This window comes from Delphinus delphis, chromosome 17 (genome assembly GCF_949987515.2).
Source record: "Delphinus delphis chromosome 17, mDelDel1.2, whole genome shotgun sequence".
Taxonomy (NCBI): domain Eukaryota; kingdom Metazoa; phylum Chordata; class Mammalia; order Artiodactyla; family Delphinidae; genus Delphinus; species Delphinus delphis.
The window spans coordinates 17,154,215-17,176,898 of record NC_082699.1 but is presented as its reverse complement, the minus strand read 5'-3'; the positions used below and the strand labels follow the sequence as shown (position 1 = coordinate 17,176,898).

Here is a 22,684-nt window from a genome sequence, read left to right as displayed (position 1 = left end):
TGCTCTGAAACAAACATAAAAACCATCAGGAAATTCTAATAAGCACAGTGAAAAAGAAATGTTTAAAATTATTTTTAGCAGTAGGGCTGCTTGGATTTCAGCTAAGGTCAAAACTTGTTTTCTTATCTGAGACATAATGACCAGATTCTGTTAATAAAGACATGTTATTCCTTAAAGTCTTAAGTGAGGTTCTAAATATTTGGGTTGTCCTTTTTCTGGTGTTTTTGTTTTTCTTTTAAAAATAGAATAAAATTTAGAATTTTTTTTCCTTAAACAAAAAGTTGTGCTTTAAATTGGGCCCAGAATTTTCTTATTTCTCGGAACTATACACCCACACCCACACACACGTACAAAATGCATTACGTGGAGGCAAACTTGCACATTCCTGAGAGATCAAGGAATCATATTAATTTGCAGTCTTAAGGTACCTTAGAAATAATTTGTCTTGATTTTTATTGGGGTAAAACTGAAACTAAGAGAGGATTTCAAGGCTCATCCAGGATCACCCATCAGGTAGTTGCATATCGAGCTAGAGCCTTGATTTCCTGTGAGGCAAATTTGATCCAAATGACCTGGGTTTTACACAGTCTTCACTAACAGGACAGTCACTAGCCGTATCCTAACGCCTCTGGATTTCACTGTTCTCGGTCGAAAATGCTGGAAGTATTGCTTTCAACTAGGATAATCTTCCACCTCTTGGGAGCGTTGGAAACACGGGGTGTTTCTAGATGCTGCAATCACTGGATGGTGCTACTGGCATTTGTGGCCTTCCCCAGGTGGCAGTGTTTTCTCCCCTCACTGGGAAATAATGGGTGACCCATTATCAGGCCAGGGTTCTTTTTTTTTTTTTTTTTTTGGGCAGACCATGTGGCATGCGGGATCTTAGCTCCCCAACAGGGATGGAACCCTGTGCCCCCTGCAGTGGAAGCGTGGAGTCTTAACCACTGGACTGCCAGGGAAGTCCCAGGCCAGGGTTCTTTATATGTTAACTCATTTCCAAACCCAACTCTATCTATGGGGTACAGGTGGACGGGGTGGCAGTCTTACTTAAACAACGCTGCTTTTAGTTTGCCAAAAGTCACTTTTTGGAATTCCCATTTTGGCATGTCTACATTCTATCTTTAGATCTTTAGACAGAAAAGGTTATGTTGGATTCAAGTGGAAAATACAGTCGTCTTTAGATGGTCAACATATATTTTTTAAAAATTTTATTTATTTTATTGATTTTTGGCTGCGTTGGGTCTTTGTTGCTGCGCGCGGGTTTTCTCTAGTTGCGGGGAGCGGGGTCTACTCTTCGTTGCGGTGCGCGGGCTTCTCGTTGTGGTGGCTTCTCTTCTTGCAGAGCACGGGCTCTAGGCGCCCGGGCTCAGTAGTTGTGGTGCATGGGCTTAGTTGCTCTGCGGCATGTGGGATCTTCTGGGACCTGGGGTTGAACCCATGTTCCGCATATTGGCAGACGGATCCTTAATCACTGTGCCACCAGGGAAGTCCCCTTCTTCTTCTTTTTTTTTTTTTAAAGAACTGCTTTCCAAAAGTGGAGGGACATTAAAAAAAAGTTTAGTTGTATAATATCACCTTTTAAGTATGTTCAGGTTTTTAAAAAATGCATTTCTGTAATAGGTTGTGGCATGATACATACTTTTCCCCATGATATTAGTGATATATAATTGACTGGCAAAATTTCAAACTGCAATTCCAAGTTTTTGGATATCTGGTCATTACATCTTGCCTATTTCCATGACTTATAAATAAAACCATAAATGCCACAACTAAGCAGAAGCAAAAAAGAAAAATGTACCCTATGAGTTATATCACAAGTCAATAAAAATACTGTATTCCTTTAAACAGATGTACTTATAAGAGCTTTATAACCCAAAGCAAGATATGTGGGATGCTTTAAGAAAAGGTTGCAATTTTGCAACAAGAAGTCTGTACAGCTCCTCCAGGCAGTAGCTGTGAAGGAGGTGCCTGTGTCTCAGAAACTTCTTTCCATCTGTTCTTGACACTTTTGCATCCCAAGCCCCGTTATTTACAAAGTTACCCATTTCGCAAGCTCAAAGCACCTTGCCTGGCAATTACGAACTCATGCAATGACATTTCATCCTTTCATGTGCAAATTCTAAAATTCATTGTAACGGAAAAGCTCAAAGTCGAAACTCTGTCTACAATTTGAAATGAAAGGATCAAAAATGTCAGACATTGCAGAATACCGGTTCGTAATAGAGCTCTCTTTATTTGTTCACTGTTCTTCAGTCATTTTTGTTTGTTTGTTACAAAATGCAGTCTTGATGCTTTATTTAAACAGTACTTAAACTAAACTGTTCATGCCATGCAAAAATAACATTTTATGCACTGTTTTGGGGAGAGGGGCTTCCCACTTTTTAGTTCACAGGCATTATTAACCGCATTTTTAAGAAACAAGTTTTTTGTTTGTTTGTTTTTGTTTTTATTATTGCCTTTGTAACTAGTCACATGCTGGTTTCACGTGTGGGACAGTAACCTGTGTCTCCTGGGTTGGAATGAATTTCTGGGGCAAACAAGTGGTTTTCCATCTTGCACCCTTCTTGACTGGTGTCCTTTTTAACTTCCGCCACAGCATGGTAAATGTCTTGCCTACAGTTGTGACTTGTGTCCTGTGGAGAGGAAGCGCCCACAGAGGCCTCTTCTCGTAAAGGGTCTCTTCCGTCACTAGGCTTATCTGCAAAGCAGTTCGGGTTGGAGTCCGCCTGCTTGTCCTGCCTCGTGGTCCCTTGGAGCTCTAAGAAATCATCGTCTTCGCCCGTGTCTATTTCCGTGAAGCTCCTCCTCTCTCTGGATGAGAAAGGAAAGAGTTTCTGCTTGGGAAACCGAGGCGTCAGCCCTTTGGAGGGTCCCTGACAATGTGCCGGAACCTCGGCGCCCAGCAAGGGTCTGTCTCCCTGGGAGGGGGTTTCTTCTAAGAGGATGGTGCTGATGAGCTGCGGGGTGGTGAGTGGGAAGTCCGCCGCGGTGACCGGCAGTGGCCTGGCCGTGCTGGGTGGGGTCTGCGGGGCCCCGCCTCTGTTGTCCTTGAAGTTCACCTTGAGCGATCCGGACTTGAGTGGGTTGCTGCCTTTCAGCGAGCTCCTCGGGCTCTCGGCGGCACTGTCCGACTGCGAGGGGCCGTGGGGCCCACCCTGGGACCCACTGGAGTCGAGGTTCACAGTTACGTCGATTGGAGCGTATTCTGGGCTGGCGTCTCTGGCCGCGGGCATCTTCTCTCGGGTTAGGGTGAGGAATGGGGGGGCCCTGGCTCTTTGGTGCTCTTCTATCCGGGCGAGGTCGGGTGGGAACTTCATCTGCAGGTGGCAAGCGGAGGGCGGCGGCAGGGGCGACCTCTCGGTCTCCGTGAAGTCGGTGGCGCAGCTCGTGAAGCTGTCGATGCTGGAGGTGCTCTTCATGTCCACGATGCCCTCGGCCTGCGCCACGGCCAGCTGCTCCTGCGGGCAGATCACCTCCTCCATCTCTATCTCTTCTTCGTACGCAGACGGCCTCTCGGGCTGCTGCTGGCGCTCGGGATTCGGGTGGGAGTGAGGCTGCGTCTTGGTGATCTCGTTGTACAGCATCTCCAGTTTCTGGGCGCTCAGATGCTGTGGGCTGGAGGAAGAAGTGTTGTTCAGCTGCTCGTGGGAGTCTTTTTGGCTGACCTCCTGGTACTTATTCTCGTACGACTTGTTGGAGCTTGTCTCCGACAGAGCCTTCCGGGCCCACTTCCACCGGCTTGGAGAGAGGCGATTATCCCCCGTGGAGTCTTTCGTATTGGCCGACTCTCCGGTCTTCTCCACAGCCACGTCTATCAGTTCCATACTGCGAGCAAAGGCATCTTTTAAGTTCATAGAAACGATGCTTCCATTCCTCTTGGCCCGCTCGAGAGCCTCTCTCCTTTTAATGGCCTTCTCCTGGCGTTTCTGCTCCTTGTAAAACTCAGAGAAGTTGTTCACGATGATTGGGATAGGAAGGGCAATCACCAGAACGCCTGCAATACAGCAGAGGCCTCCCACAATCTTTCCTAATAATGTTTTCGGGTAGATGTCACCGTAGCCGACGGTGGTCATGGTGATGGTGGCCCACCAAAATGAGGCCGGGATGCTGGTGAACTTGGTAGCATCTTCGTCCTTCTCGGCAAAAAACACCAGGCTGGAGAATATCATTATCCCCATGGCCAAGAACAGTATCAACAAGCCCAGTTCATTGTAACTCCGCCTGAGGGTGAAACCCAGGGACTGCAGGCCCGTCGAGTGTCTGGCGAGTTTCAGGATCCTGAGGATACGCATGATTCGGAAGATCTGGACCACGCGCCTCACGTTCTGGAACTGCAGCACGCTCTTGTTGGACTCCGTGAGGAAAATGGTGACGTAATACGGCAAGATGGCCAGCAAGTCGATAACGTTCAGTGGGCCCTTAAAGAACTTCCATTTATTTGGTGAGGACAGGAACCGTAAAAGGTACTCCATGGTAAACCAGGCGATACACACGGCCTCCACGTGGGCTAACTGGGGGTTGTCATTGGGCTGTCCAAATTCATCCATCTCCTGCAGCTCTGGTAGCGTGTTGAGAGACAGCGCAATGGTGGAGAGTACGATGAACAAGATGGACACGATAGCCAAGATCTGGAAAAGAAAAGAAAGTCAGGTCAGCAAGGCCTCTTAGTTGCTTAGGCAGCTAGGAGACATATGCGTTCACCATTCTTTAAAGGATATGTCTTGCTCAAAGGTATTCCAAGAAGGTGACTTTACAACCCCAAATTCTCCAACTAATACAAATACGTCCACTTTTTATGAGTTCATTTCACTTAGAAGCTTAATGTGCATAAAACAGATAACTAATGAGATAGCTAATGCTCTGTGGTAACTTAAATGAGAAGGAAATCCAAGAAAGAGAGGGTATACATACACGTACAGCTGATTCACTTTGCTGTACAGCAGACGATAACACAACATTGTAAAGCAAATCTACTCTCAGGAAAAATTAACAATAATAAAAAGAAGCCTAATGTAATATACTTTTTAATTCTAGGGTCTAAGCCATTTGAAAAAAATCCATTCTCCCCCCCCACCCCTTGCCCATTGTTCTTAGGCACCTTTGGAAGAGTTTTCGGGGAATCGTCATCTCTCCTCTCTTAGTTATTTGTAATTTTTCTCTCTTAACCACCCGGTTTATGTTTCCTTCCATGAATTGCCATACATGGTATATTAGCTAGAAAAAATTCATGATTGCCAGAAGTTTTATTCTACAACTAAAAACGCGAATGCAGACCTATGCGTGGAGAGATAATATGGCCTCAGTACAACAATGTTTCCATAGAACACGTGCGATTTGTGTGGTAAGCACTGAAGTGAGGGAGCCCCCACCCTGGGCTATGTGGCCTCTGGCCAGCCTCTGGCGGGAGAGGAGGGTTATGAGCTAACTTCATTCAGTTGAGAAAGGTTTCAGAACAAAGAACTTGAAGATTGTCCATGGTGATCTCGGTTCAGGGATCCCCGTGGGGCAGAGGCAGGGCCGCACCATATCAGATGTGGAAGGAGAGAGGAAGCGCTCAATAAGAAGTAAAAAGAGGATCAGTGACTGAATTTTGGAGTCAGTCATTCTGACCTCTGAGCTTGGCTTTATCGCTTACTGTGTGACTTTGGGCAAGTTACTTAACCTCTCTATGTCTCAGTTTACAGATCTGTCGAATGAAGACAACCATCGTAGTTATTTCATGGCTGTTGTGAAGATTACCCGACACACAGACATCACCAAATAAATGAAAATTACTCATAGTGTTAGAGGCTGAAATGAACAGGACTTCAGTCTGGAAAGACGAAGACCAAGAACAGGTATGTGGGAGATCTGTAAACCCATGCAGGGTATAGACAGCTTAAGCAGGGGTTTCCTCACTGTAACCCAGTGCTCTAGATTGATAAGGCAAAGCATGAAGATGAAGGTTTGAGGGCAACAGAATAAAGCACTTCTTTGCTTAGTACAGATTGTGCGTCTGGAACACATGATTCTTGGTGAAGTAGGAAACCTCTCTTACCTAGGTTAGGTCTGGCTTGGTTTCATCTGACCTTTGCCAATGACCTCAAGAGGTATCACTGTTATTATCTGTAGCTCTGAGAAAAGTATCCTGACACTGTTTAAGTTAGAAATTCAGCATTCAGTAGACAATGGTTAAACATCCTGAGGCCACACATCCCAGTAAACATGAGACTGTGAAAAAAATTATCTATAACTGACATCAGGACTTCTGAACTTCTCTCCTCTTTATCCTTCTAAGTTTCTCTACTTCTGGGTTATTCTCTTTACCCTTGCTCTTTTCTCCTCTTATGCCTCATTTATACCTTTCATTGTTTTTTCTTCCTGTTTCTTCCAGCTCCCATCTTTCCTCTTAAATCACTTTAGAGTGAAAACCATAGTTTGTTCCAGAATGCACTGCAGAAATGAAGTAAAGATTTAAGTTTTCTTAACTTAAAGAACGGTACTGAGGGGCTTCCCTGGTGGCGCAGTGGTTGAGGGTCTGCCTGCTAATGCAGGGGACACGGGTTCGAGCCCTGGTCTGTGAGGATCCCACATGCCGCGGAGCAGCTGGGCCCGTGAGCCACAACTGCTGAGCCTGCGTGTCTGGGGCCTGTGCTCCGCAACAAGAGAGGCCGCGATAGTGAGAGGACCGCGCACCGCGATGAAGAGTGGCCCCTGCTTGCCACGGCTGGGGAAGGCCCTCGCACAGAAACGAAGACCCAACACAGCCAAAAATAAATAAATAAATTAAAAAAAAAAAAAAGAACAGTACTGAATTACTAGTGTTTTATAATTTTTTCTTAAGCAAAACTAAGTACTTTTTACCTGAGTATACTTCAGGAGTTCCTTTAAAAATGTGGATCAATGAATGACAGTAGAATAAAGGTTCTCTTCATCTACTCCAGAGACTGTGAAGGCTAAAGTTAGAAATCGCCTCAAGAAGGTTTAGATAAACCCATGGATAATGGATTCAGAGGGTTTATTAAGGACACGCTGGGAATGCTCAACTCAAAGCTTTCCCCTCAGGGGCCAATGGAAGGGGGACATTTACAATATTCTGTCACTTAAATATTCTTAGGAAGCATTGGTCAGATTCCGTTTACTCTTATGTTCTTACCATAAGGAACTAGGTTCCTCTGTATTTTCTAGACGGTCACACTGTTCCTGATATACCTTTGGGCATTTTAAGTACTGGGATTGCTGCCAGCATTCTTGTGCTGATAATCTATATTCTAGATTTTCCATATCTTCTTATCTGTTCACCTGCCTGTTTTGGATGCATTTTATTTAGGGCAAGAGCAAGAGAAAAGCAGAAATACAAATGAAACCATTCTACTATCTTCCAACCTTTTAGACAAAGAACAAAGCGGATGATCCAAGGTGGACCTTCAGGTTTTCCATGACTCCACAATCTGACCGAGATTGTAGGTCATTTTACTTTCGTATGTAACTTTGGGAAATAATGAACATTGTATAGTTCTGACTTAGTCTATGGTCTGGTTGATGGCAACTTAATGAATATGGCTACTTTTAACACCTGAAACTTTAGCATGGGCACAGCAAGATTTGAAGGACATTCTTGAAGAAAAGGAATTACTCAAGAAAAAATATCCAATCACTCAAGCCCTTAGCAACCCCACATTCATGTTAAACTATAAGGTATTGCAGCGCATTATTTTCTGTCTCATGTTCAATCTGTCAAAACCCATTTGCTATCAATGTAAAGGAATGGTTTATTTTAATTATCTTGTGAAACTTGGAATTCTCCAAGAAAGACAGCACCTTAGACAAATTATTCAATATATACCAAGGGTGATGTGTGATGCAATAAGCCAAATGCAAGGTTATTGTTTTATGGTAGAGTTTTCTTTTTTTTTAACACAATAAATAGAACAAATGTGAAATTTTGCTCTAAGTTACAGGATACACCTCTAAACATGGATATTTACTTTGGTACAGCAAACCCTTATGGCATTTACGTATTGCTTCATTTGTTATAACCATGCACAAATTAGGTTTTTAATCCTGTCACCCCTAATACCCAGCCTCCAGAGCTGGCTCTTTCGGCTCCAGCAAATAGACTTATGTTTGTATATCGCAAATGAAATGGAAATTCCAAACAATTACCTGGGTGATATCCGTCAACCCCCTTGGAATTTGGATTACATCATTTCCAAGGTTCCTTTCACCTCTAACATATGGCGAGTCTCTTTCTCAACTAAAACATTGTGCTAATTCCATTCATGTCTGCAAACCAAACCAAGGACAAGTCATAGTTGAGCCCATCGTTTTGGTTGAATTGCCAACATATAATTTTGTTGCTTAAGAAATAAAAGATTCAAATGCGAAGGCTTTGTAAAACATCGTACTCTGTATGTTCCAAGCATTTAGTTACTGGAAATAGACATTCTTTCTGGATAACACTTTTCTTCCCTTTTGCATTGCCCGGATAATGATTTAATTCTTCACTTAGACACAGACTTTCAGAGGATCACACAGAGGTAAGAACAGGGCTCCTGGCACTGGCATTACTGGGTCCCAAAAGTTGGTTGCATCGATTTCTGTTTGTGAGAGAAGTAAGGCAGGTGGAGATTTGCCCCTATTTACCAACTTGTTGATTTTATATCTTTTGAAGATAGTGGGTGTTTTGTGGTGGAAAGAACACAAGACAAGGAATTAAAATACATGGCCTGATGAGACCTTCAAGATGGCGGAGGAGTAAGACGTGGAGATCACCTTCCTCCCCACAAATACATCAGAAATACATCTACATGTGGAACAACTCCTACAGAACAGTTACTGAATGCAGAAGACCTCAGACCTCCCAAAAGGCAAGAAACTCCCCACATACCTGGGTAGGGCAAAAGAAAAAAGAAAAAACAGAGACAAAAGAATAGGGACAGGACCTGCACCTCAAAACAAAAATAAACCAATAAACTGAAAATGTAGGCAGAACACTCTATGACATAAATCACAGCAAGATCCTTTTTGACCCACCTCCTAGAGAAATGGAAATAAAAACAAAAATAAACCAATGGGACCTAATGAAACTTAAAAGCTTTTGCACAGCAAAGGAAAACACAAACAAGACGAAAACAGAACCCTCAGAATGGGAGAAAATATTTGCAAATGAAGTAACTGACAAAGGATTTAATCCCCCAAATTTACAAGCAGCTCATGCAGCTCAATTTCCAAAAAATAAACAACCCAATGCAAAAATGGGCAGATGACCTAAATAGACATTTCTCCAAAGAAGATCTACAGATTGCCAACAAACACATGAAAGGATGCTCAACATCACTAATCATTAGAGAAATGCAAATCAAAACTACAACGAGGTATCACCTCACACTGGTCAGAATGGCCGTCATCAAAAAATCTACAAACAATAAATGCTGGAGAGGGTGTGGAGAAAAGGGAAACTTTTTGCACTGTTGGTGGGAATGTAAATTGATACAGCCACTATGGAGAACAGTATGGTGGTTCCTTAAAAAACTAAAAATAGAACTATCATACGACCCAGCAATCCCACTACTGGGCATATACCCTGAGAATACCATAATTCAAAAAGAGTCATGTACCACAATGTTCACTGCAGCTCTATTTACAATAGCCAGGACATGGAAGCAACCTAAGTGTCCATCGACAGATGAATGGATAAAGAAGATGAGGCACATATATACAGTGGAATATTACTCAGCCATAAAAAGAAATGAAATTGAGTTATTTGTAGTGAGGTGGATGGACCTAGAGTCTGTCATACAGAGTGAAGTAAGTCAGAAAGAGTAAAACAAATACCGTATGCTAACACATATATTTGGAATCTTAAAAAAAAAAAAAGGTTCTGAAGAACCTAGGGGCAGGACAGGTATAAAGACGCAGATGTAGAGAATGGATTTGAGGACACAGGGGGGGGAAAGGGTAAGCTGGGACGAAGTGAGAGAGTGGCATGGCCATATATACACTACCAAATGTAAAATAGATAGCCAGTGGGAAGTAGCCGCATAGCACAGGGAGATCAGCTCGGTGCTTTGTGACCACCTAGAGGGGTGGGATAGGGAGGGTAGGAGGGAGACGCATGAGGGAGGAGATTCACTTTGTTATACAGCAGAAACTAACCTACCATTGTAAAGCAATTATACTCCAATAAAGATGTTAAAAAATAAATAAAACCCATGGCCCTACCTCCGTGGCCACGCGGACAAGACAGTTTCCTCTGCAAACATCAGTGCCCTCATCTGCAAAATGAGGTGCCTTCCAGTTGCCTCACCTGCCTGAGAGGCTTGTTAAGGACCAGACTAGGTCAAGCACATGCAGCATCTATAAAATGGAAAGTACTATACGTGCTGGAGTTGCGTCTGGAAAAAGCCTTTGGTCAGCGTTGGGAGGGAATAATGAACACAAACCGCTTCTCCCCCATTTAAATACAACTGGAGACCTATTTCGTGTTCATAGTTTAAAGACTTTCAAGCACATTGTTTCCCCTCGCCAGTGGTTTGCATGCCAAACCCAGATAACTGTAGCTTATCTGCCTTAGGACTGAACCATCTAGTTTGCCAATATTTAAGAACTGGACTGAGGTTGGCTGGGTGTGTGGGCGGAATGGGTGAGGTTGGTCAAAGGGTATGAACTTCCAACAATAAAATAAATTGAGTCCCGGGGATGTACAGCAAGGGGTTAATAGAGTAGAAGAGAGTAGATCTTAAAAGTCGCATCACAGGAAAAACATTTTGTTACTATGTGAAGTGATGGATGTTAACTAAACTCATTGTGGTAATCATTTCATAATATAGACAGATATCAAATCATTATGCTGTACACCTAAAATTAAATCAATGTTGTATGTCAATTATATCAAAATTAAAAAAGAAAGAGGTAGACTGAGGTCGCTTCGGGTGAATCTGACCTGCCTTGAGTCTTAAAATATGCAGAAAGTTTTCAAGCTTGGGCCTCCTGAGTGATAATCTGTTTTGTATTCACCAACCCTCAGTACTCCCCCAAAACACATGGGAACTTGGGTGCCTTGCACTGAGGTCAGTGCAGATACTTTCTCTCTCTCATCTCCCCCAAACTCTCCTTCCTTCTTTGACAAGTATGTGCTGAGAGGTGAAACTGAGTGAGTTATAAGCTCTTAACTATATAGCACTCCTGTGTTATCTTCTTAGTGGAATAGAGTACATTAAAAAAAACAAAACCTGGTCAGCAATAGGAAACAACATGGGGAAACGTGATTATAAGAATTTTCAGGAGAGAATCAACTTATTTAAGTCGGCAGGAAGAAGGTCTGTGATGAGCATTATTAGAAACATGAAACTTCTTCTATTTTCAGGAAGAGGACAGAGCACAATGACAGTTCTAAGCCTGTAAGCCAAAGACCAAACCATTTGTTGAGGGAAGAAGTGAGAAGTAGGTAAAAATATCATGACTTTCATCTACCTATCTTCTATTTCTAGCTGTTTCCCAGAAGACTACTGGACTCAGCAAACCAGAAAATAAATCCTGTGATTTGCACCAAAGGAAGAATAATCTAGGACTGTTTGCAGTCCTAATATCTCATATTCCTTGAAACCATGATGCTCTCCTCTAAGGCTGGGGGCCCTTGGTTGATGGTCAGCCCTTTCTTCTCACAAATATCCGCTTGCCCTCCCAGGACGAATGAGATTCTGTGCTGAAGTTCTCTGATGATTTGCATATACAAGCATGAATCCCTTATGGGCTAGCACCACATGACTCATGCAAAGAATGAGCATCACTGAAAGGGTCAGTTGATTTTTAATTATTTTGGACCCATGGATAACAGGAGCCCAGAAATTCAATCCCCAACCCCCCCATCTGTGGACTGCTGAATGAGGGGTTTCAAAAGACTTAGTCATCCACACACAAGCAGATGTCAGCTGGAAGCCTGTATGATGCTTTTCATTTGGGATGGGGTGGGATGTGAGAAGCAATCCAGTTCTGCATACTATCGAATTTTTCTTTTGGTTTTTATTCTCAGATCTGAAACCAATTTTTTGAGAGGAGAGTTTTTGGCTGTCTTATGACTAAAGATACTCTTGTCATATTTTCTTGGTATCTCCTGAAATAAGCTGCGTTTCACTATCCATGATACATTTCTTATTTTAAAAGATTAGATTTGGGGAAGCAAGTCATTAGGTAGAAGGCTGGTGAAGGGAACTTTAATCTCATTCATAGTAACTCTGCAAAGAAAGGAGCAACAGTAAGATAGAGACACCTTTAATCTTACACCCACTCCAGTGATTAGACAACCTCTTTGTAGGTAATTTGTTCTTACAAAGTCTTCAGGAGCCAGAGAGTAAAAATGAAGATGGGCCAAGCTTGGTGAAACACAGACATTACTGCCTCTATTGGCCCCTGAAGGGCAGGAACTATGGCTCTTTTCTTTAGACTGCTCAGCCTAACTCCAAGAACGCACACCATCAATGTTCAGACTCTTCCCTTTAGTGTGTGAATAACAGATTTTGGGGGAAGGACACAAGAAAGAGAATTAGTGGAGTATATCCTTTGAACAGGATTTCATTTAACTTGATACCTAGAATGTAAAAAAAAAAAATCATAGAACAATCAAGTTAGATGAAATCTGGAAGTATGCCATGTCTTACTTTATAGATAAAGAAACAAAAGATTCAGGGATTCTACTGCACCTGGTGGGTGGAGGGGAGGCAATAGTAAGGGACTTAGAGTTGACAAGTCTGAGTCTGAATACTGCTTCTGATTATTCTATTAGTTTTGAGGACTTGGGCACCACAGTTAGCTTTTTTCTAGGGCTTATTATTCCCATATAGAAAATGTGGAAAATAAAGACTTGTTTTGCTTACCTATAGAGCATTGTTTTGAGGACTGTGCTGGCTAATTTTATGTGCCAACTTGGCTAGGCTGTGGTGCCCAGTTGTTGCATCCAACAGCAGTCTGGAACTTGTGAAGGTATTTTTTAGGTGTGATTAATGTTTAAATCAGTAGACTTTGAGTAAAGCAGATTATCCTCCATCACGTGGGTGGGCCTCGTCCAATCAGTTGAAGGTCTTAAGATGACGACAAGTTTTCCAAAGAAGAAGCAATTCTGCCTCGAGACTGTCACACAGAAACCTTGCCTGAGTTTCCAGTCTGCCTGGCCTGCTCTGTGGAATTTTTAGTTTTTTTTTAAGATTTGGGGTTTTTTTTTAAAGCCATTGCTTTTATTTATTTATTTATAAAATTTTAATTAATTATTTTATTTTTTTGGCTGCATTGGGTCTTCGTTGCTGCGCGCGGGCTTTCTCTAGTTGCGGCGAGCGGGGGCTACTCTCCGTTGCGGTGTGCGGGCTTCTCATTGCGGTGGCTTCTCTTGTTGCAGAGCACAGGCTCTAGGTGCGCGAGCTGAGTAGTTGTGGCTCGTGGGCTTTGGAGCGCAGGCTCAGTTATTATGGCGCATGGGCTTAGTTGCTCCACAGCATGTGGGATCCACGGATTCAGGGATTGAATCCGTGTCCCCTGCATTGGCAGTCGGATTCTTAACTACTGCGCCACCAGGGAAGTCCTGCTGTGTGGATTTTGAACTCAAGATTGAAACATCAACTCTTAACTTGAATTTTCAGCCTGCTGTCTTGCCCTGTGGATTTCAGACTTGCCAGTCCTCACAATTGTGTGAGGCCAGCTCCTTGATGTCTATCTGTCTGTCTATATATGTATATAAATACACACACCCCTATATATGCATTTACATATATAGGGTTGGCCAAAAAGTTTGTTCGGATTTTCTGTAAGATGTTATGGAAAAATCTGAGTATATATATATATTCTATTGGTTCTACTTTTCTGAAGAATTCTAATACGAGAACAAATAAGATAAAATACATGATAGCACTTTGCAAGCTGTAGAGTGCTAAAAAATGTTAATTATTTAAACTTATTCATTTATTTATTTGGCCACGCCACATGGCATGCGGGATCTTAGTTCCCCTACAAGGGCTCGAACCCGTGCCCCCTGCAGTGGGTGCGTAGTGTCTTAACCACTGGACTGCCAGGGAATTCCCCCCAAATGTTAATTGTTATAATTATTCGAGAACTTCCCAAATCATACATCTATTCCTGTTGAGCCGTAAGAAGTTCCTCATTCTTTGTGTGACTCCAATGCCTAGATGGTGGTCCTTTTGACATCCTACAGAGAGAGCGTATTCATGTGCATGGCATAAGTTGGAGGGCCATAAGGAAAGACAGTTTTATTACTTGGCGCAAAATGAATCAAGAAGAATTCCCTAAGTTGGACTTTTCTTAACAGCTGTCAAGCTCCTAAGATGCCGCATCTTCCACTTACCTGAGCTGAGTGAACTCAGGGAAGGTGAGCAAGTGGAAAATGAAGGTCAACAAATATTACTCTCGAAAACCACATAGGGGGTTTGTTAATTATGTGCCAGTGGGACTCATCCTCAATGTGGGTGGGGAATCAGTAAGTGATTCAAATTTTGAGACCCTTGTAAAGACCGTTATGCTTTCATGTGTTTTTCAGCCGGTTTCATCTTTCCATTCCTTTTTACTCATGCTTGGTGGTTGAACTGGCTTGAATTCCCCCTTCCAGCCAGGCTGGGACCCTCACTGCTTCCTGGGCATGTCATTCCTTTTCATCCCATCAGGCACTGCCTCCCCCATTGTCCTCTATCTGCCCCAATCCTGCCACTTCTCCAGGAAGCCCTCCCTTGCACTCCAGATGACACTGGCGTCTCTCCTCTGAATGCCTGAAGCCTCTATTTCTTGGGTTACCAAATGCACAGAAGGGGTCACGCACACTTCTTGCATTTACTCACGTGGTCTCCCTTTGCAGCCTTGCCTGCGCTCACAGAGCTGCCTCCTGGCAAGATTGCCAGATTTAGGAAATAAAGATACAGGATGCCCAGTTAAGTCTGAATCAAATTTTTGTATGAGACAACAAAGTATTTGTTGTTTATAAGAAATTCACTAGGCATTCTGTATTTGATCTGGCAACCTTACCTCCTTGGAATGTTGATCCAGGGGGCAATCCCCTTGCTCCAGGCTGGCCCCATTGGCTTCTCTTCCTCTTGCAAACCTGAAGTTTGAACTGAGAGGCTTGGAGATTAGGAGTTGCTTGGATGGAGTCACATTAATAGCAGTGTCCCAGAAGAAGGAGCGACAGACAAAGCCCCTCAATTTCTGCCTTGGAACAGTTCCTTCCAATAAGCTGTCTCTCCCCCGCCCTGTATTAGCTTCAGTTGGCCAGAGTTTTGATCTGTTACACCCATAAAACCTTACAAGCTTCTTAACTAATCATTTGACAGTTTCATAGGAGATAGTTTCGTTTCTCAAACAGGATTTTCGAATTATGGAAGGGAATGACTACCTATTTTCTATAGGTAGAAACAGAGCAGACACTTCGCAAATCTGTTTTAAATAAATGAATAACCATAAAAAGGGACTGGAGGAAAGGAGAATAGACCTTGAAGAAACCAAGTATTTTCTAATTACCCAAGAATAATAAGATAGGTTCCTAGTCATTTTCTCTTGCTTCCACATGGTCCAAAGTCAGCCAAAAAGCTTTAACCAGCAATAGACTTTTTTAACGACAGAAATTCATATTACAAATATCCCATTTTGTGATAACAGACCAACTTTACAACTTCAGCAAAATAATCATTTCCTAGTTTAAGCTCTGTAATTTTAATAATCCTTTCTGGTTTTTTTTTTCATTATGTTGAGCAGATTGCTTTTAAAATTTTTTTTTACCTTATTCTTTGAGAAGCCTGCTTTTGACTGCATATTAACTTTCAGCTTCACCTTCACAGAAGGGTACATTTTCTTAAAAAAAGTGTTGTATTCATTTTATATCACTTTTCTTTTTGCTGAGTATGACTTGAGCCTCAGTTAATCCAACCAGTGAATAAAGTGATAGTTCCTTGTATAGATATGGGTGGATTCAGGTTTGTGCAATAAATGTTAAGCCACTGAGAAGAATTAATAGTGTAGGTTAACTATGAAAAAGTACATACATACAACTATACTTCAATAAAAAAGAATATGAAAAAGACACACACACACACACACACACACACACACACACACACAATCACTGTTCCATGTAACCAAAAGTAAAGCATCAGAGGAAAGTCACGAAAAAACTTCATAAAAGCGTAAACTTACAAGTGTTGCATTTAATATTTATTTACAAGTATAATTTGTTAAAATACCGTGCCTATGTAAACAAATATCTTACATGTGTGAAGACCTAAAACAAAATAAGAAAATGAAAAGAAGCTTCCCTCTCTCTTCTCCTTCTTACTCTCCTTCAATTTTCTAGTTCTTTGAAAAGATAATTCATGAAAACCTGAGGGAGAAAAAACAGATTTTGAACACAGAGTATTTTGAACAGTGGAGTATTTACAGCTCTATCATCCTTCTTTTTCCTATTGGAAAAATGTTTCCTTGCTCTCAGGACAATTCTAATCATAAATCTTCTTTTTGTGAGGGAGGCCTTAAAGGATGGATAGAAGTTTCCACACAGAAAAGGGGTTAATGGGCACGATAGGCTGACCTCTCAGGATAAGTGAAGCTTCAAAGCCCAGACTATGTGGTTTGCTCAGAAAGTTCCAAGTAATTTTGTTTGACTGGGGTCCTCCATAGGAGTCCCTGGTGAGTTCAGGGCTGCTGCATATAAGGGTATAGGCTGTGCACTGGTCTGCTCCAGAGGGCACCAATAAAGAGATTAGAATGTGAACGATGCCTCTGTCATCTGTGCAGTAAACAACTTTCACAAGCTTGCGACAGCCCTGGTTTCTGGGACCCAAGGAGTCTGGTGTGACTGATGCAGGCGGAGGAACAGAGCTGAGCGGGGGTGGGGCGCTTCTGGGAAGTTAGGCAATGGACCAATCCTGAAGGCTGCTGGATGCATTAATGGACAGTTTGGTGGGTTTTCCTCAAAGTGTGGTCCCTGGACCAGAAGCGTCAACATTATGTAGTAACTTGTGAGAAATGCAAATTCGCAGGCCTCATTCCATATATATCGAATCAGAAGCTCTGGACAGAGGCCCAGCTACCTGTGTTTTCACAAGCCCTCTAGGTCATTCTGATGCTCGCTAAAGCTTGAGGACACTGCTGTCAGGAGGAGAAGCCATAGACATTTTAAACAAGGGAATGACATGTTCAGATGTGCATTTAGAAGAGCACAAACTAGGAGGTGTGGGACAGATAGGGGTAGGGGTGCAAATGAAGACAAGAAGAGAAGTTTCCATTGCAAGGACAGTAGGAAAGGGCAAGAAGGGAAGAGATTATAAAAATATTCACAGTCGGCCCTCTGTATCCACGGGTCCTGCATCCCCAGATAGGGAGGGCCGGCTGTACTACACCATTTTATATAAGGGACTGGCGCATTCATGGATTTTGGTATCCGTGGGTGTCCTGGAACCAATCCCCCGCAGATGCCGAGGGACCACTCTATAAGCTGGAAGTTCAACCTTACTTGCTGTGCAGTTGGGAACTCTAGGACTCTGCCATGTTTATGACTAAGTTTATCAGGGAGACTGAGTAGCCTTGACAGATCGCCATTATTATCTTACACAGGTAGAAACTCTGAGTGATCCTTGACTTAAATAAATCATAATTTGTCTTTGAAAATGATATTTCCTCATATTAAAGAATTCCAATAAGAACTTTAGGGTTTCTTTTTTTTTTTTTTTTTTTTGCGGTATGCGGGCCTCTCACTGTTGTGGTGTCTCCCGTTGCGGAGCACAGGCTCCGGACACGCAGGCTCAGCGGCCATGGCTCACGGGCCCAGCCGCTCCGCGGCATGTGGGATCCTCCCGGACCGGGGCACGAACCCGTGTCCCCTGCATCGGCAGGCGGACTCCCAACCACTGCGCCACCAGGGAAGCCCAGAACTTTAGGTTTTGAAATAGAAACAGACAAATTTTTCTCTTAAACACCAGTTTCTTGGTACATGAAAACATTATGAGACACGCACTATATTATTTGCCAGAACTATTTTCTTTTATAAAATTTTACCCTAAGTGTACATTCTGAAATCACACAGGGCAAAAACTAGTTTAAGAACCCATTTATGGGGGCTTTCCTGGTGGCTCAGTGGTTAAGAATCCACCTGCCAATGCAGGGGACACGGGTTCGAGCCCTGGTCTGGGAAGATCCCACATGCCGCGGAGCAACTGAGCCCGTGCGCCACAACTACCGAGCCTGTGCTCTAGAGCCCGTGAGCCACAACTACTGAGCCCACGTGCCACAACTACTGAGCCCGCGTGCCTAGAGCCCATGCTCCGCAACAAGAGACGCCACCGCAATGAGAAGCCCTTCCACCACAATGAAGAGTAGCCCCCGCTCGCCGCAACTAGAGAAAGCCCACGAGCAGCAACAAAGACCCAATGCAGCCAAAAATAAAATAAATAAATTTATAAAATACCATTCACTTTATTAAAAAAAAAAAGAAGCATGCTCATTTGTTGAATTATTTCTCACCCACTCCAACTTCCAATTTCTGCAAGGAAGCCTTCCACATTTACAGAATTAACGTGCCATTAAAGACTGGCTGTGTTCCTTGGACACCTAGTCGGCCTCATCAATCACCATTAACAGGGAACTGCAAGGATTTATTTCCACCATTAGCCCCATATCTAAAGACTGTCACAGCAGCTTCAAAGAAAGAAAACAACAAAAGCTGTAATGCCATCATTATTTTTCCTTTTAATGAATCTCTGCAGCAAATCTCTTCTAGAAAGTAGTTTTGGGGTCAACATCATTAAGACGACATTATGGAATGCCAGAAAACAGAAGACTTACGAGGGTCATGCTGAAATGAAGCGGCTCTTCCAAGGGGAAGGTTAGATGGGAGCCAAATCCAGCTGTGACTGCAGAGAACTTGCGGGGTTCACCTGATACCTGCTCCTGGGGGCAGGCTGCTGTGCTGTCCCTGGGCCAGTGGGCAGCAGCAGCTCATGGACGCTTCTGTTGCATGGATGACAGGTGTTCTTCATGGCCTGAAGCCAAGCATCACAAACAAGGGCCTTGAATGGATTTCTGTTTGGCTTGTTTTGACAGCAACCATTGGAGACCCATGATTTAAATGGGCTCAAGCACATCTGTTCTTATTAGGGATTAAGGAGGTGTTTAATTGGGCAGAGAGGTCCTGCTGTTTGTAGCTGTCGGAAGTGGACATTTTCTACAATCACATAGACTCATTCTGTTATCTGTATAGAGTCCTTCCTGGGTTCTATCATGACGGCTACTTCAGAGCTTATCAGTCAAAATGTGGTCCACGAATCAGCAGCATCACCTTGGAGATTATTGGAGATGCAGAATCTCAGGCTCCATCCAAAAGGCCCACTGACTCAGAACTTACTTTCCCAAGATTCCCAAGTGATTCATACGCACATTTAAGTTTGAGAAGCTCTGACCTCAGACACAAATCCATACAATTAAATTAAAAAAAAAATCAGCTTAGGAGGCTCTTCTGTAGATTTTTAACCAGTGGATCTCAGTTTTGGAAGCAGGGGTGTGTTGTTAGGCCTTGTGGGGATTTTCAGCGCTGTTCAGAGATTCTAGGGTCGTGGATGTAGTTAGCTAGAAAAAAGCTTCACAGATGATGGGGAAGTGGTCTCTACTCCCACCCAGACCTCTTCACCCAGACTTCCTTGCTCTCCCAGTCACTACTTTAAACACTTTCGCATACTTGGCAGTAGAAAGAATGCTGGGTGAAGAGTCAGATCACGTGACCTTCCTCCTGGGTCTGCATTACAAAAGTAACTGCACGATCTGAGTCAAGACATGGAGCCTTAACTTCTCCAAGTATAGACTGGGGCTAATCATGACAAGTTCATTTACATTACTAGGCTGTAGTGATGAGGAAATTACATAATGCACGTGAAAGTGTTTTGGAAGTTATAGCGTTCTACAGAAATGCCAATATTTTTATGATCTAAGTGCATTTAAAAAAACATGGACTGTAGAGTTTGGGGCAGAATTATTAACTAGTATATAATGTTAGAGGTAGAAGAACTCTATTCTTACAATTTCTTGTTTGAAGTTAGCACATTCCTTCCTATGAAATTGCCATTTAGCCCCTGTCTGTAGATGTTGCTGACTGGTAAGTTTGATAGAGATAAACATCTAGTCCTTTGGAAAAGTCAGCATACCGGGTTGATAGTGTCCCCTGAAAGTTCATGTATACCCAGGACCTCAGAATACGAGCTTATTTGGAAACAGTCTTTGCAAATGTAATTAGTTAAGATGGGGTCATATTCAACTAGGGTGGACCCTCAATCCAATAGCTGGTGTCCTTAGAAGAAATCCAGAGAGACACACACAGAGGGAAGATGGCCATGTGACAACAGAGGCGGAGATTGAGTGGTGCAGCTATAAGGCAATGAATTCCAAGAACTGATAGCAGCCATCAAAAGCTAGGGAGAGGCAAGGAAGGATTCCTCTTTAGCGCCTTCAGACACCTTGATTTCAGACTTCTAGCCTCCAGAACTAGGAGAGAATAAACTTCTGTTGTTTTTGGTCACCCAGTTTGTGGTAGTTTGTTACAGAAGCCCTAGGAAATTAATACAATTTGGTTGTATTACTCAATGAAAGGGTCCGGTCTTTAATGAGAGGCAGAGTTGAGAACACTCAAGGAGCCATAACATAGATTCCCTTCGAAAGTGAATTTAATGTTATTTGCAAAGGAGAGGGACCGTCATAGGGGTTTGGAACCCTAGTCAGCAGGAAAAACAGTTCTTAACTGGGAGAAACAAAGTTGTATTTACTGTTGGAAGTAAACAGCTACAATTTGTTAAGTAGGTAATTGACACCTGTATTCTAAATAGCAGCCCAGTACCAGTTAGAACATGTGGGTCCAGAGCTGTAAAGGTCACTCGCCCCAGAGGGATGTAGGAAAAAGATAAATAAGGACACACTATAGGATACCGTATTAAAATGGTCAAGGTAGCAACAAGAAATTTCTCTGATGTGAGGAAATTAAAAAAACCCAATTTTAGATGGATGGAAACTAGAATTGTGCTGGTGATCATTTTTTTGGCGTATATAGGTGTTGAATTATAATGCTGTACATCTGAAACATATTAAAAAAAAGAATGATAGGGATTATGTAATCGCTAGCCACATTGCTCTTAGCACTAATTTATACTTTTCTTTTATGTAATATATTATGTATGTTTTATGTGTGTGTGTATATATATATATATATATTACATATGTCCCTGCTCCAGTGTTATACGTCTCAAATTCTAGTAAAATATAAAACAATTGGGATTCCTTGGTGGCGCAGTGGTTGAGAGTCCTCCTGCCGATGCAGGGGACACGGGTTCGTGCCCCGGTCCGGGAAGATCCCACATGCCGCGGAGCGGCTGGGCCCGTGAGCCATGGCTGCTGGGCCTGCGCGTCTGCAGCCTGTGCTCTGCAGCAGGAGAGGCCACAACAGTGAGAGGCCTGCGAACCGCGCAAAAAAAAAAAAAAAAAAAAAAAAAAAAAATATATATATATATATATATATATATATAAAACAATTTTTTTGATGGTTTCTGTAGGAGTCATGTACACTAAGACACTTTCCTACTGTGATCATTAGCACCTGTGCTACCCAGGCTATGATAATTTAGAGAAAAAGCAGCCTTCTCAAAAAAACTCTTCAGATGCTGATTAAAATTCAGGGCATAAAAAAAGACAGCATTTGTTGTTAGTTTTTGAAGAACTTTGCTATAAAGGAGGTAAGAGAAATGGACCTGTAGCTATAAATGGAGGTGGAGCAATAGCAAAAAAGCCCATAAATAAATGTTATTAAAAAAATTTTAATTGGAGTATAGTTGCTTTACAATGTTGTGTTACTTTCCGCTGTACAGCACAGTGAATCAGTTATACATATACATATATCCACTCTCTTTTAGATTCTTTTCTCATATAGGTCATTACAGAGTACTGAGTAGAGTTCCCTGTGCAAAAAGCCCAATTTTAAACACTTTCTCTAGTGGTGGTTTATAAGTTAAAAGTGCTGGGGAATTCTCATGCTATTGTTTAGATAAACCACCGGTAAGTGTACTGTATATCCCTGTCTCTCTGTTATTCAAGCCCCTAGTAAGCAGATCCCACCAGATCAGGGTGGCAGCTACCTATGAACAGCTCCCTAGAACAGCATTTTTCAAACTGTGCGTCCCAACTCCTTGATGGGTCAGAAATTCTGACAGTCAGAATCAGCCGTAAAAAAAGTGAAATGGTGGGGACTTCCCTGGTGGTCCAGTGGTTAAGACTCCACGCTTCCACTGCAGGAGGCATGGGTTTGATCCCTGGTCGGGGAACTAAGATCCCTCATGCCGCATGGTGCGGCCACACACACACACACACACACACACACACAAAGTGAAATAGAATAGGTGAGGATAGAACAGAAAATATCAGGAAGCGTAAGTAATGTTTTGTAAAATGTTGATTTATGTGTGTGTGTGTGTGTGTGTATACTGGGTCATAATTCCTACCCCCAAGTAATAACAATAATAATAGTTATTATTAAATTATAATTATTATTTTACTCTGATGATCCATATAAAGGTAACATGATCCTAATATTTCCTAGGCTGAGATGTGGATAATTTCTGTCAATGGGAGAGAAGGTAGGTTACCTTTCACAGTCCCCCCAAAAGGATAGACCTTTTAGTCCTTCAAC

The 22,684-nt window shown here is 42.6% G+C and overlaps 1 protein-coding gene across 1 annotated transcript in view; it reads right to left on the bottom strand.

Moving 5' to 3' along the window:
* Positions 1 to 2,215: 2,215 nt before the first annotated feature.
* Positions 2,216 to 22,684, bottom strand: part of KCNB2 (potassium voltage-gated channel subfamily B member 2) — a 398,856-nt gene continuing 378,387 nt past the window's right edge. The window contains exon 3 of the mRNA XM_059994756.1: positions 2,216 to 4,628. Coding sequence (XP_059850739.1) covers positions 2,469 to 4,628 — 2,160 coding nt within the window. The 3' untranslated portion in view covers positions 2,216 to 2,468. The remainder of the gene's footprint in view (positions 4,629 to 22,684) is intronic.